Consider the following 15634-nt stretch of genomic DNA (forward strand, 5'->3'; position numbering starts at 1 on the left):
TTGTGATTTATGGTTGATTTGATATATCTGACGACTTATCACATACTAGAATATGAATTTGTTGGTGATTACAGCAGTTCGATACGTAGGGCTAATCATATAGCTTCTAAAAATTGGACATACATTTTCCAAATAGGAGGATAAATAGTTAGGCTAATTGTTGACCAATGCCCTAGCTAATTTTGAGATTTTTAGATTGCCAAACTTAGCTAGTTAGGGCTACTAGCATCCACCCGATTGAAAAATGCCGAAAATACCCTTACCCGTTCCAAGGGCAAAATAGACTTTTGCTAGGATTTTATTTTTCTTTGATGAAATTAAAAAAATTCCACTCTCTACACTGTGAGAAGCTTTTGGGTGATACTTATGCAAAAGCACATCCACAGCACGCGCACGAAGAGCCCTCTCTAATATATATGGTATGTTCAATATGTTAGTGTTGCATTTATGTCTTATCTTATTATTACTAATCATAGGTTTCTTTTAGAACCTCCACATTAATTGACGATCTAGAATCGAAAAATAGATAACATCAGTCTATTAATTCAATAGGCTCTAATCATCTCTAATAATTTTGCCAAATGGAGCACAAACAAAACGCCCGGTCCAGATGGCTTTCCAGCTGAATTTTACCAAGCTTTTTGGGAGGTCATCAATGACAATTTAATGGCATTATTTGTTGACTTCCATAAATGCATTTTGCCCTCCACTGCCACAACTTTTGAATCATTACTCTCTTACCCAAAAAAACAGATGCAACTCAAATTCAGAATTATAGAGCAATATGCCTTCTTAATGTTAGTTTTAAAATATTCAAAAAGGTAATAGCTAATAGATTGACGGGCATCATGGACAAGATAGTCTGGCCTAATCAATCGGCTTTCATGCCTGGAAGATACATTTTGGAAGGTGTGGTCATTTTGCATGAGGCCAAACATAAACTTCATAAGAAGAAAATGAATCGAGTTATTCTAAAGCTTGATTTTGAGACGTCATATGACAGAGTTAATTGGTCCTTCCTGCAACAAACCTTAAGATTGAAAGGTTTTACAGAAAAATGGTGTAAGTGGATTGAGTTGTTCATTTCAAAAGGTAGTGTGGGCATTAAGGTAAACGATGATGTTAGAAGATTCTTCCAAACAAAGAAAGGTTTGAGACAAGGAGACCCACTATCCCTATTATTCTTTAATCTAGTTGCGGATATGCTGGCAACTTTGATAGAAAGAGCAAAACGGAATGGGCAAATCTCAGGCTTAATTCCACATCTTGTTGATGATGGTCTTTCCATACTCCAATATGCAGACGATACAATTCAATTTATGGAACACAACTTCGATGAGACTAAGAATATGAAACTCATGCTTACAACTTTTGAGCATCTTTCTGGTCTCAAGATAAATTTCCATAAGAGTGAATTATTCTACTATGGAGAGGTGAAGGAGGCCCAACAAGAATATATGAATATTTTTGGGTGTCCCGTTGGGGTGGTTCCTTTTCGTTACCTTGATATCCCAATGCACCATACTAGAATCCTCAACAAAGATTGGAAACTAATAAAGGAAAGATTTGAAAGAAAACTGAGTACTTGGAAAAGCAAGATGCTCTCCTGTAGAGGCAGGCTAACCCCAATCAACTCAGTTCTGAGCAATCTTTTCTATGTACATGATCTCCTTTTTTGCAATCCCTAAAGAAGTTCTTAAGAAACTAGATTACTTCAGGTCTAGGTTCTTTTGGCAAGAGGATGGACATAAAAGAAAATATAGATTAGCAAAATGGAATATTGTGTGTAGACCGAGAGATCAATGAGGTCTGGGGATTTTGGATTTAGAAGTCCAGAATAAAAGTCTCTTGAGTAAATGACTTTTCAAGCTTATTAATGAAGACAAAATCGGGTAACAAACGCTCAAAAGAAAATACCTAGGCTCCAAAACGTTTGCACATGTAATGAAAAAACCAGGGAATTCACATTTCCGGTTTGGCTTAATGGATGTCAAAAATTATTTCCTTAACTGCGGAACATTTAAACTTCAAAATGGGGAACAAATCAGATTCTAGGAAGACAAATGGCTAGGAAGCACTAGTCTTAAAAATTAATACCCAACACTTTACAATCTGGTAATTAGAAAGTATGACACAGTTAGAAAATTTACATCTTCGACTCCTCTTAATGTTTCTTTTAGGAGGGCTCTAAGGGGAAACAATCTTGTGAAAATTGGCATGAGTTGGTAGCAAAGGCAGCAAATGTTCAACTTTTGGAACAACCAGACATGTTCATTTGGTCGTTGCAAAAAAAAGACTTTTCTCTGCTCAATCAATGTATAGAGAAATACTAAATATGGAGGTTATTCCAATTAACAAATCTTTGTGGAAATTAAACTTCCCTTAAAAGTAAAAGTGTTTCTGTGGTTCATTCACCGAGGTGTTATTGTAACTAAAGATAATCTAATTAGAAGAAATTGGCACGTGATTGAGAAGTGTTGCTATTGTAGTAATAATAAAATTATACAACATCTCTTTTTTGAGTGCCATATGGCTAGATTAATTTGGAGAATAATTCACACCACCTTGGGTCTTCAAAAACCTAAAAATGTCATTCATATATTTGGGACTTGGCTACAAGGGAGATTAGGTGGAAGGAAAGAAATTTGATACTTACATGTGTAAGTGCTATTTGTTGGGCCATGTGGCTAAGCAGAAACGATATTGTTTTTGATAAAGTGAACCCACAACCTTGTTTGCAAATCCTTTTCAGTGCAACACATTGGATAAGATTTTGGGTTTTGCTTCGGAAAGAGGAGGACATAAATACTATATCTGAGACTTGTCAACTGTTGGAGTCTATGGCTATGGAGATCTTTGTAAAAAAATGGGTGGTGGTTTAATAATAAGCTTTTTTATAATAAGATGTTTAATAAATTCATCATTTTTTCGCCCTATATGATTGTCTATTTGTAATAATGGTTGGATATTTCACACTGTGATGTAGAGGCCGGAATATTGAAATGTTCCTTTATCTAAAAAAATCATCTCTGATAATAAGGGCTACTGGATCTATTCTTTTTTCGGAAAAATTATCCAGCGCCTGTCATTATGAAAATAAGCTAAAAAGTCCCTAGATGTATATCAAAATTACTCCCTAAAAACCCCTGTGCTCCATGATATGGAAAAATAATTTAATTGGAACTTCTATATTAATCCAAACTGGTGACCTACAAAGTATATCAAAACCATGTATTTGCTTTCGAAAAAAACCATGTATTTGGCTCGCTAAACAAATGGCAAGTGGTCAAAGATTTTCATTTGCTGCTACGCGAAAGCAATTCATCTAACTGCACATTCTCTTTAATATCCCTCCCTGCTTCCGAAACTACCGTCCAACCAAAATCTCGACTAGTCTGCTGCAACACCACGGTGCTCGCGCTCCTCTCGCCTCTGCGCCGGGCACCTCGCCGCCGGCCCGCTCCACCGCCGTGTTCCTACCTCCGTGGGGCTCAGGTTCTCTCCATCTTCCGGTGCTTCTCCTCCTGCGTGCTGCTGGCTCGCCTTGCTGCAGCCGTCGGCCAGCACGAGCAACACCCTGGCTTGAGCCCCGCCTGCCGCAGACGAAGCCACCGGCTTGCTCTCTTCCGGCTTCTTCCCCAAATCTTCCATGGTAAATTGGAAACGTCTGAAATCTGGCCAAACTGTTGATTTACTTTTGGCGTTTCAGCAGTCTACTCCTGCACTTTCTGATTTCCTGGAGATCGAACTTCTTGCAGCTTTGGGACGCATGCGTAGTGGAATAGTATATTCTTCAGCCTTCCTTTGTCAGATCAGTTGTTTCTGATACGACCCTTCTTTCCAAAGGTATCATCCAGCTTTTTTTTAGGCGATTGAAAGGTATCCGCCACCTATCAACCAGTATGACTTCGGCCGCGAGATTTTTTTTTATTCCTCAAATCTGCGTACAAGTTGTAGTATCTGAACTCACGCTCAAACACAGGCACACCAGTACGACTTCAACAGAGAGAATTGGACCTGTTCTTACTGCAAATGGCTTAAGTCACTGTCATGATGTGCAAATGGCTTAAGTCACTGTCATGATCTACCTGGTGGACCCCGGTCTTTGCAGGTTTTTTTTGTTCATCTCATATTGTGTATCATATGGTCATAGACTAATTTTACGTATCACTCGTACATGATCATTCTTTAATCATATCGTACTTGCTACTTCTCCTTTACATTGAGGGCATGTTTCAAAAAAAAACTTTGAGGGCACAAATATATATGTGACTCTATTTTCTTTTCTGATTTCTGCATTATCGGCGTGCCATTGCCAAATTCAGTTCGTACCTTGTTACCTCTTTGTTGTAGTTTTACTCCTCTTTCAAAAGATTCAGCTTAAAGCAAGCGTTCAAACATTGTAATAGACATACTATATCCCTTTTTCTGGGCATGAATGGTATCATCATTCAAGTGCATATAACTACTGCAAAATTGCCCACTTGTCTTTAGTCTTGTACAGCTAATTGACTATCATAAACGGTCCTAGCTCTAAACTTCATCGGTGATAATTTTTTTTTCACATATGATTCAAAAACTATTTGTGATAACACTTTGTCTCTAAAGATTGATCTGTAATGAATCGAAGGATCCAAACACATCTCTTATGGCCGTATCCAACACTGATTCACTGTTGAGTACTTGCTTACAGAAATGAAGAATGCTTTGCACTTGTTCTGTTGTTTTGTGACAAATTAGAAGTACTCATGATCCAAACCTCCAGATACCATAAAAAATATAGGAACAGATACTTGGAGGATGGTCCAGTCATTGTCCAAAGAATTGAAGATATTAAGAATTTACGCGATAATGTGACGTAATTATCCCTTTATCATCAGGAGTAATGATTCCTTGAAGAATTCAGCGAGCCACCGAATCACGATTGGTTGATGAGCAAGAGCAACAACGTAACGTCGACAATGTTAATCTTGCTGCCATATCTACTGCTACTACAATTAACAGCTTTCAGTGCTACTCCTGAGGCTGAGATCACATCTGGATGCCCGGACAGCTGTGGCGGCATAGCCATCCAGTATCCATTCGGCGTCGGCACGGGCTGCTTCCGAAAGGGCTTCGAGATCATCTGCGACCGACGCATGAACAGGCCGGTGCTTGCTGGCACCACCAAGCCCGTGCCAGTGAACCACCTCTCCATCAAGACGGCCGAGGCCCGTGTGATGCTGCCTGTGGCGTGGCAGTGCTTCAACTCGTCAGATTCAGTGTACGCCTGGAGCGATGGCGATGTGCAGTTCAACCTTGACGAGGTGTACCGCATCTCCAACACCAACAACCAGCTTGTTGTCGTCGGCTGCAACACCCTGGGTTACACCCAGAGCCAGCGTAGCGAGGGAAATGACTACGAGTATGGCTACTACACCGGCTGCATGTGCTACTGCAACAACTCCCGGAGCGCGATGGATGGCGTCTGCGCCGGCGTCGGCTGCTGTCGTCTCGACATCCCGCAGGGCCTCACCGACAACAGGATGAACTTCGACGCGTACACCCACAAAGCAAGGCTGGGGTACAGCCCCTGCGACTACGCCTTCCTTGTGGACAGGGACAACTACACCTTCCACGCAGCTGACCTGAAGATGGACATCAACACAATGATGCCAGTGTGGCTGGACTGGGCCATTCGTGACAACCTGACGTGCGACGAGGCGAAGAAGGCGGCGGAGAGCTATGCTTGTGTGAGCCCCAACAGTGGGTGCCGTGACTCCTCCAATGGGCTTGGGTACGTCTGCAACTGCAGCGTGGGCTACGAAGGCAACCCCTACATTGCAAACGGTTGTACCGGTAAGTGTGTTCGATCATGCACCTGTCCTGATCAGTAAGAAGAGGATACCGTGTTTAGTCGTTTTGAAGGAGGGAAAATTCTAGTACTCTATTTGAATTCTCCATGATCGAATCGCAACTTCAATTTGTCCTGAATTATTTGCCTCTTGTTTTGTGCGCATTTCCATGTTGTTTACAGATAATAACTAATTACTACTGCAGTACATATACTTAGTTAACGAGGTTGTAAACGATGCAGATATCAATGAGTGTGAACGTCGTCAAGAGTATCCATGCAGAGGCGTTTGCCGGAACACACTGGGTTCCTGCGAATGCAAATGCCCCAGTGGTTCCCACAGTACTGATCCGTTCAATGATGCTTGCAACCCCAATTTTCCGCTTGCAGCAAAAATCGCAACCGGTACATTCCTGGTCCACTCTTCATGCGTGCAAATTTTGATAGATGAAACGAGGGCTTTTTGCATGGTCTCTAAGATGATAATGAAATTATTGCAAGACTTGCCCACATAATGCTGCATTTAAGAATTAGGATAATGATGGTACAAGTGCACTGCACAATTACAATTGTTTGTTTAGAAGATTTTATTGCTTCCTACATGTGTGGTACCTTTGTTGTATATGTAGGTGCAATAGGTGGACTTTTTATCATCGCAGTTGCAGTGTTTGTCAGTCTTCTTGTCAAAGAGAAAAGAAGGATGAAAGATTATTTTAGAAAGAATGGGGGTCCAATAATAGAAGTAGTTAACAAGATTAAGCTGTTCAGGAAGAAGGAGCTGGAGCAAATACTAAATACAAGTAATTGTATTGGACAAGGTGGCTTTGGTGAGGTTTACAAGGGGTATATTCGAGACGAAACTCAGCCAGTGGCAGTCAAGAAGCCCAAAATTGATGTTCAATTGGCAGGCCAGTTCGCAAACGAAGTTATCATTCAATCTCGAGTCTTGCACAAGAACATTGTTAAGCTCATAGGGTGTTGCCTAGAAGTTGATGTTCCGATTTTGGTCTATGAGTATGTGCCCAACGGTAGCCTCGATAGAATTCTGCATGACAGCAACAGGGTGCCTCTCAGCTTGGATCTGCGTTTACAAATTGCCGCACAATCGGCAAAGGGTCTAGCTTACATGCATTCAGAAATCACTACACCAATTCTGCATGGCGATGTTAAGCCGGCTAATATACTTTTAGACGAGGACTTTGTACCAAAGATCTCCGACTTTGGTACATCGAGGATGATTACTGTTGATGAACATTATGCCAGCACTATCATTGGTAACTGGGGCTACATGGATCCAGAATATGTGCTGACAGGCTTATACACTAGTAAAAGTGACATCTACAGTTTTGGAGTTGTGCTCTTAGAACTGATTACCAGGAAGAAGGCCTTAGATCCTGACAATAACATCTTACTTGGGAACTCCCTTGATGCTTACACAAAGAAGAAGAGAGTGATTGAGATCATTGACCCAGAAATTGCAGCGATTGGAAGCACTGGGATATTTCATAGTTTGGCAGAAATTATTGTTCAATGCCTAAACAGTGATGTTGATCAAAGACCCGACATGGCAGATGTAGCAGAGCACCTTCAGTACCTGCTGAAGTGATCCCAGGCAGATAAATGGAAACGTGCGTGATTTCCTGGCTACTGGATGCATCTTTTAGGTTGTAATAATCAGTCATACTGATGGAATAAGTAACGAATACCTGGCTAAAATGGGGCCAAATGTCCAAAGAAAGAAAGTTTCTAACGAAACATACGACCACGTGTGTTCTGTAACTTGTCAGGTTACCGCATGTTCAAGAAAGAAAGCTTGTCAAGTGCCATGTATATATAGTGATGCAACTTTTCAAGTGCCCCGTATATAGAAGTTTTTTTCTTTGTTTGTGACAATGGTACGTCCAAAGTAAATACGATGAAGTATGATCTGTAAAATCAAATTAAAGTAGATTTTGAGTCCAATTGGCAACGTAGGGGAAAAAATGCAAATTGCACTAACTACCGGGGGCTGCTGGAGGTAACCGTGCTACTGAGATTTAATTCATCGCAGAAGCTTGTGCAGGGATGCTGTTTTTTCATTGGGTTGAAATTTCTAAGAGGCCCAGCGCATGCACGATTCATTTCTGCGCACGACTCTCTAACTGCTCTTGCTTCATGGCCATGGGCGTTAGAAACGTGAACAGAGCATCTCCAAGAGACTTTTTATTTTGCTTCTTCTAGCCAAAAATAGAAAACATCTCCAAAAAAAAAGTATCCAACAACTCTTCTATCTCAATCGTTATCCTACCACGCTAGCTATCCGCCCCTCCCCGCAGGCCAAATATAGAAGACGCCGCACGCTAGCTATCCCGCAAAAAAGGAAGAGAATTCTGATAGTTTTTGGATGATGTGGGCCCATATTTCAAAATAAAGCCTATGTTTTAGCTAGTCTCTTGGATTACCCCGTAGGATTAGGTGGTATTTTATTTTTACAAAGGAGGTACAAGCTCTAAATTTAGCTAACAAAATAAAGAGACTCTCAGAGCTCTTGTATCTTGGGTAAGTTTGCTAAAAAAAGAAAAAAAAACTCATCCAACAGATAAGCTATTTACCTCGTCTTCTATCCTCATCTTGTATCCAGGGGCGCCGCTAGACAAAGATGCCTAGCCCATCAGCTCTTGTATCCCACTCATATGGCCCCACCCCCGCCTCCCGCTCCACACCCGTGACCCGTCGGAGCGCCGTGCCGGAGACGCTCGACGCCAGCCAGCCGCTCCCCGTGCCACTCCGGTGCGCATGCCCGACCGCCGCGCAGGCCGCCACCGGGGCGCGGTTCCTGATCAGCTACCTCTCCACGAGCGAGGCGTTCTCGAGCCTCTCCGTGTACTTTGTGGAGTTCAACGGTGATGCCGTCGCCGTCGAGGTGCTCAACCGGGACCTCAACACGATCCACCTCGTCGGCCTTTGCCACCACCACGGCCGGTGCGGCCGCTGATCTGGGCGCAGTGGGTGCAGGTCGCGCTTGACGTCGCCGAGGGGCCGTGCGTGCACATGGATGTGAGCAGCGGCAGCATGCTCCTCACTGGCGACGCCCGCGCGCCAAGCTCTGGAGGAGGCGTTGTTCACGACGGAGCCGAGGAGGAGCCACTGTTCACCACGGAGCCGAGGAGGAGTCGGGAGGGCGAGGATGCGGGCGGCCGCGGCAAGCAGCGTGGTGAGACAGAGGCATGCCCTGGCAAGTGTGAGGTCGAGGAAGGCCGTGGTACCGCTGGTGATTGGAGCTCGTCGGCGACCGAGCAAGAGGAGAGGAGGTAGGGAAGAAGATTATAAAATGAGTATGACACGTGGGGTCCACTGGCAAAATAACATATGGAGAGTGCAAATTTACAGAGTCTGTTGGTTTACTCATGCTATAGGAGGTCTTGTATCTTTTTACAAAGCTTGTAAAACTTCAAATTTAGAAAAGATTATACAGAAGCTCTTGGAGATGCTAACCAAAAGCTCATATTTCTCTAAGATGAATTGGTGCATGATAAAAAATTGACACCAACCCAAAACGTACAGCCTAACCAAATGAACAGCCTAACAATATTATTACTATGGGACAAAAAAATGTAATTTGGAACTAAAACTTTTTGTTGCTCGCAGACGAGAACAAAGTTTTTTGATTGGAACAAATGTAAAAATTTGTTATATTGGAACAAATTTTGGAATTCATTATTTGAATTTGTTGCATCCTACCGGACCATTGGAACAAATATTAGAATTTGTACAATTAGATCCAATAGTATCATTAGAACAAAGTGTTCCATTGGAATAAATGGAACACTTGGTTCCATCTGAACAAATACTAGTACAAAGTTGTGAACTGATGGAACATATATGGAAATCACTTGAAACAAAATTGCTCATTTTTGCATGGAACAAAAAGTATTTGATCCATGGAAAACTCTATTGAATTTGTGAAACAAAAGTTGTAAATTGGTGGAAGAGATCGTGGAGCTTCATAAAAATTCAGTACAAGAAAATAGGATTGTGAACTTCGGAGAACAGTATAGTTGGCTTTAGATATGCATCCCATCCACCACATTATTGGGCCAGTGAAATGAAGTAGAATAGAAGCTAGAAATGAAGCAGGAAGAAGAAGCAAGAAGAAACAAAAGAAAAAAAAATGGGCTGATAATAACTTGGGCTGGTGAGAAAACAAAAAAGTGAGCGGGCTGACAGGCAAACCGCTTCTGTGATACTACGATGGATCGCTGAAGAGCGTTACCCTTAATATTTGCCCGGGCGCTCGCGCTAGGTTGCGCGGTTCAGGGGCTTGTATGGGCTCACAGGTGGGTCTTGGTCAGCAGCAACAACAAACGAGCCGCAATTGTGGGCGTGATTATATATCACTTCAGCTGATGATTTCTCAAGTCATCCATCGCTGAAGCACACGGATTACAGGTGCTGCAATTATGGGCTGCATTTAGGCTCGCTGTTGAATCAGGGCTGCAGTTGGAAAAAAAGATTCTATGCCTGCAAAAAGTACAACTACGTGACCTTACCCACATGCATACGAATTTAGAATTTAAAAAAGCAATAAGTATTAAACCGAGCATTCAAATTAAATTCCTATTACATCACTGTATTTCTTGCAACAAGATCTTCGAAATTAGTCTACACTTGTCTATGTTTGTACGATTTTTAGATAAATATATTATTTAATACTAATTAATTAGTTTCGGCTACTAGGAAAAAATATTTTAATAACACGAATAAATAATTATTTTTATGAACAAAAAATTAATAATAATGAACAAATAATAATGTACAATGAACAGAATATTAAATATTGCAAGCATTTGATCGTATATGGTAATAATAGAAAAGGCACCACGAACGAATGAATCAACATCGCTGAACAATATAGTCTATGAAGAAAACAAATAATTTGACATTGTGAACAAATTAGTTACATACAGCTAAACAATTTTACATAAAGAACAACACATCCTTAGCAAATAAATTAATTTTATATACAAATAGACTATGAACATGAGACAAACAAGTCAGTATATAACTAAATTATTTTACAAATCAATTAATAAGTCTAGAATGCAAACAAATTGTATACGTTAACCATGAGATATTTTAAAATATGGACAAATAGGTGAGGAGCGAGCATGCATGCATGCAGAAGAATATGGGTGTCGTCACAATATATGGAGAGAGAAAAAGAAAAGTAGGCACAATATATGAAGAGAGAGAAAAAGAAAAGTAGCTATCAGCTCATGCAACATGGAGATATAGCACGTGGGCTAGCATGGTGGTGATGAGAAACATTTACTACTAGCTAAACAAATAGATGTTGGGCCTCATGCGGAAAGATTGACTGGGCCAAATTGATCTAATCAAAACATTCATGTGGTCGATTGTACATTTATAGCCTAGGCGATATATAGCCTCCGCAAACCAAAAGTGTCCTGGCTTTCAGGGCAGACTTTATTCATCGCACGCGAGTGCGATTCACAGCGTTTAGAGCAAAGCTAATAGTTTCGCTTGCTGCTGGCATCTCGCGCAGGTGACATGGCGCACAGTGATGGTGGACCCCGCGGCTATTCAATGCACCACAGTCAGCTCGTCCAATCCCAACCGAACTAGCGTCTCTCGGTCAGATTTCGCCGGCCGCATGCGGGCAAGTTGGGAGACGCCCGTCTTGATCTCTCTCTCCATTTCTCTCCCTTCCATGTCAGCTTCCGCCGACTACTCACAATTATAATACCTGCTCTTAGAAGGCCGCCGGCGAACTCTTGTTTATCTTTGTCGCTGAACAGCTGCGGGTGGAGTTCAGGGTAGGGGCTTGGCGGGATCCTTAGAAGAGGACGTGGGGAGGGGGAGCCTTTCGACAGAGGCAGGTTGCAAGGACGGTGCGGCAAGGCAGTGGGAACACCGGTGGCCTCTAGTAGTTGGGGTGATAATCGGTGGGCTAGATTTAAGGTGGGAGAACTCGATGTCATTGAATTAGCATAGATGTTGACGATGCAGTGGATCGAAGGCAGTGATGCCGCCGGGATGATAGCCACTTAGCCAGAGGGTGGGGCGAGTGCGATCAGCTTCTACGAATTCCGATTGCAAATGCGACTCGAGACACATAGTTCATACGAGTTCCGATTGCAAATGTGACTCAAGCCACATAGTTCATAGAGGCCCAACCAGGAAGGTATAGTTTTCCATCCAACTCGAGGCCCATGGGCTGGCCCATGAAATGGCATTTTGGCCTGGCACGGGCATGCTCGGCACAAAATTAATCGGACCAAGCCGACCCAGCACAGGCGTAGTGCGGTGCCTGGTCTGTAACATCCCAGATTTTTCCGAAATGTTAAAAAATCAAAAAAAATGTAAATTTTAAATTTTTTTGTGGTAATGTTGTAGTTAGATCCATTTAAGTGTGAATTCTGCCTTCCTAAAATTTCTAATAATTAAAAATTACAAATTGAATTAAGAATTATTAAATTGCTAGTGTGGAATATTTGGATTTAATTGAGTCTACCTTGTTTATTTGAATTCAATTTAGATTTATTTTAATTGCTTGAAATTGTATGGAATTTAAATTTGAAGTGGGCCCTTTAAATTTAAATTCAAATGCTAACTATCTGCGATTCAACCCTAAACACTGATCCTACCTGCTAACAAACTCGGCCCAAACCCGGATCCACTCCTACCCAGCCTAAACCCTTAACCAAACCCGCCTAACCCCAGCCTAGCTGCGCAAGCAGACCGAAAGGCCGAGGCCAACCTAATCTAACCTGCCCCGCGCAGGCTATTCGCCAACCCGAGCTTAATTTGCCTCACGCTTCACAGGGCCCATGTCGGCCCAAGCTAGGCAAGCCGCTACCAGCCCCGTGCCGCGTGCCCCCTTGTCATTTTGCCACCAACGCTGACACCCTGAGCCCACATGGAAGCCTTCCTCTTCCTTCCTTCCACCCATCCCATGCCGACGCCATTGCCTTTTGTTCTGTGCGTCACCTACGTCACTCACGCTTCACCTGTCCCAGCTCCGTGATGCCCTAGCGTAACCACCCGCACCCCCTTTCCAGCTCGCCTTGACTGCCCGCCCGCGCCCCCAAGACCCTAGCCCCATGCGCTCGTACGACGGATGCAGGCCACGCATCTGAGGCATGGAAGCTGAGCATTGCCGCCATCTTTGCCGCCCGCGCAAACCCTAGCACTGGTGCCTCCTATAAAACCCTAGCTACGCCGCAACCCTGGGCCACTATTACGGTTCTCCTGTTTCGCCGCTGCCAAGAGAGAGAGAAAGAGCCAAAGGAGAGAAGAAGACCAGAGGGCCGAGGAGGAAGAGAAGCAAATGAGGAGAAGGGAGAAGGAGGAGAGGAAGAGCAAGCGAGAGAAGAGGGAGGACGACAATGTCACAATAAGAGGAGGAGCTCCGTCGAGCTGGCGCCCGAATGATGACTTTGTCGTAGCCGCGCTACCTGCTTTGTCTCGACCCGTCAAGGCCGCACCTCATCCCTGCGCCGACCTCATCTTCCCCAACCTCGCATGGTAGGACCTCGCCGCCTCCTTCACCCCTCTCTGCTGACTGGTTGCCATGCCACACACCCGCATGCCACATGGGTCTGACCTCACCACACCATATCCGCCCTATGACCGACGAGCAGGCTCCGCTTGTTGGAAAAGAATAGAAGAGGATGATCGACGGGTCCCCTATGCCAGCGAGAGAGGAAGGAGAGAGGGAGGAGTGAACATTAAGCTGTCCCATGGGCCATCGACAAGCTGAGCCTGTATAGCCAGCCCAAAGAGTCGACAACAAGTCACCCTTCTATCGGAGCCTGCGAAACATGGGCTAGACCGAGCCGAAAACCTTAGTGGACCGAACCAAGTGTTGACCCACGACCCTAGCTGAGCCTTAGCCGTGCACCTCGTCAAGCCGAGCTAGCCTGTATGATGAGCCTGAGCCGTCGGCGCGTTTAAGTCACAAGCCGAGCCCCCTAGCCGAGATTTGTTGAGCCGAGCCGAGCCGACCTGACTCTTTTAGCCCAATCAGCCTGTTTAACTTTTGCCCCTTTTTCTTTTTTCGGACTGACTCCTGCGCGTCAACTTGACCCCACATGATGACCCTTTGACCGTTGACCTGGTCAACGTCGACCAATCAACACTGACTTTAGTAGGGCCAACTGTTGACATCAGCAAACCTGACCCCCTAGTGATAGATGTCATGATGATGTCCATATGGCATCAGCATGCCATGTGGCACGCTTTGGTGCTGCCACATGTCACCACTGTGCGATTTATTTTCCGATTGTTATTTCTTAATTTTGGAAAATGATTTAGCCTTAGAAAAATCATAATAAATTAACCAGGCCTCCGAAAATTATGAAACTAGTTTCATAATTTTTCTACAATCTTGATCTACCCATTAGAGTATGCCTTGTTGTGAGTTGGATCTTATTTGTGTAGTTTTGTTTATTTTTGCACCGGTCCCCATCTTTATACGTAATTATGACTAGGTACCTACAAGGAGGAGCTGACTGACGTTCTGGACGACCAGGAGATCTCAGAGGACTTCCTGGACGACCAGAAGAACTAGAAGACCTCAAGGAACCGTCAGGTTCATGCCCATCTATGATTTGAATACTTATTAGGCATTGCTTGCTAAATGTGCTAACTCTTTGCTTTTCGTTATGATGAGATGAACCTGCATAGCCTACTTGTTTACATAAATTCCTTGTACTCCCATGTTTACCTTGATTATATGAGATGCTTTGGCTACTATCGCATGTGAATGTGTGGGATATGGTGATATAATCTTGGGGTGAGTGGAGACACACTTCTGAGGAGTTGGTGATTAGGGTTTTAGTGGGGGGTGAGCGAGAATTAACCTGATTCTTGGACCAGGGGCTTGGGGTGTGTGTTGGTCACACCCGATAGAGAACCTATGGTGGTGCATTTGTGTCGGAGGACACTTTTGGATACTTGAGGATCTTGGAGAGGCGATACCTATAATGGGTACTGTTGGCGGATCGTTGCGGCGGATATGCACATGAAAAGGCTTGCCTCGGCAACATAAGGCTGAGATTTTGGACCCGGAGAAGGAACTATGTTAAACGTGCACGCCACATGTCCCTGCTCAGGGAGGGGTTCCAGCCATTCCTAGCTATGCGGTACCAGGACTGTAGGAGTAGAGCAGTGTGTCAAAAAAAGCTTCCTCCATGCACGCCTATGGGAATTCGGGGTGTGTCGGACCCGGTTGAATTCCTCGACCCTAGTCCTCGAGACTCTCAAAACCAAGTTGCCAGTTTACAGATTCACAGCCCTGACCCCGGTAAAGAAGGATGGTACCATATTAGTTAGAGTCTTGGTTGTGGGTTGCGTCTCAAGGCGGCGACCACCGTCTTGTAGCCCGAGTGGGTACAGGTGTATAAGCTATGAAGAGTTAATACTATACATATAGCTGCATCCTCGGTCATGGACATCTCCTGATCCGGATTCACTTTCATAGAGTAGTGTTACTTGATTTCTACCTCCCTCTAGTGATGATTTCCTGTATGGGGCAGCTGAGGTGATGTGGAGTTGGAGTCCTCATACCAACTTGGTGGTTTTGGAAGGTGTGTGTTATGCGGGGAACTGGGATGCTAGGACGATCCTATAAAGAGGAGTTGGATATTGATGTAGCTTGCAGCTTGCACAGGAAAACCCCAGCCTTATTCTTTGGTTACTATTTATACCCTTACATCCACTTAAACCTTACATACGGATGGTGATGTGAACTATCCCATCCTTGGGGATAGTTTGGTAGATGCAAGATCCAACTTGGAG

At 43.7% G+C, this 15634-nt stretch overlaps 1 protein-coding gene across 1 annotated transcript; it reads left to right on the top strand.

Annotated features, from left to right (window-relative positions):
* Positions 1-3319: 3319 nt before the first annotated feature.
* On the top strand, positions 3320-7726 carry LOC120666104 (wall-associated receptor kinase 2-like). Its single transcript, XM_039945892.1, has 6 exons — positions 3320-3652; positions 3759-3846; positions 3983-4111; positions 4881-5838; positions 6077-6238; positions 6463-7726. Exons 4-6 carry the CDS (start codon positions 4932-4934, stop codon positions 7437-7439), a joined length of 2046 nt encoding a protein of 681 aa, XP_039801826.1. The 5' UTR covers positions 3320-3652; positions 3759-3846; positions 3983-4111; positions 4881-4931; the 3' UTR covers positions 7440-7726.
* Positions 7727-15634: the final 7908 nt, after the last annotated feature.

Source organism: Panicum virgatum, chromosome 3N (genome assembly GCF_016808335.1).
Source record: "Panicum virgatum strain AP13 chromosome 3N, P.virgatum_v5, whole genome shotgun sequence".
NCBI classification, from domain to species: Eukaryota; Viridiplantae; Streptophyta; class Magnoliopsida; order Poales; family Poaceae; genus Panicum; species Panicum virgatum.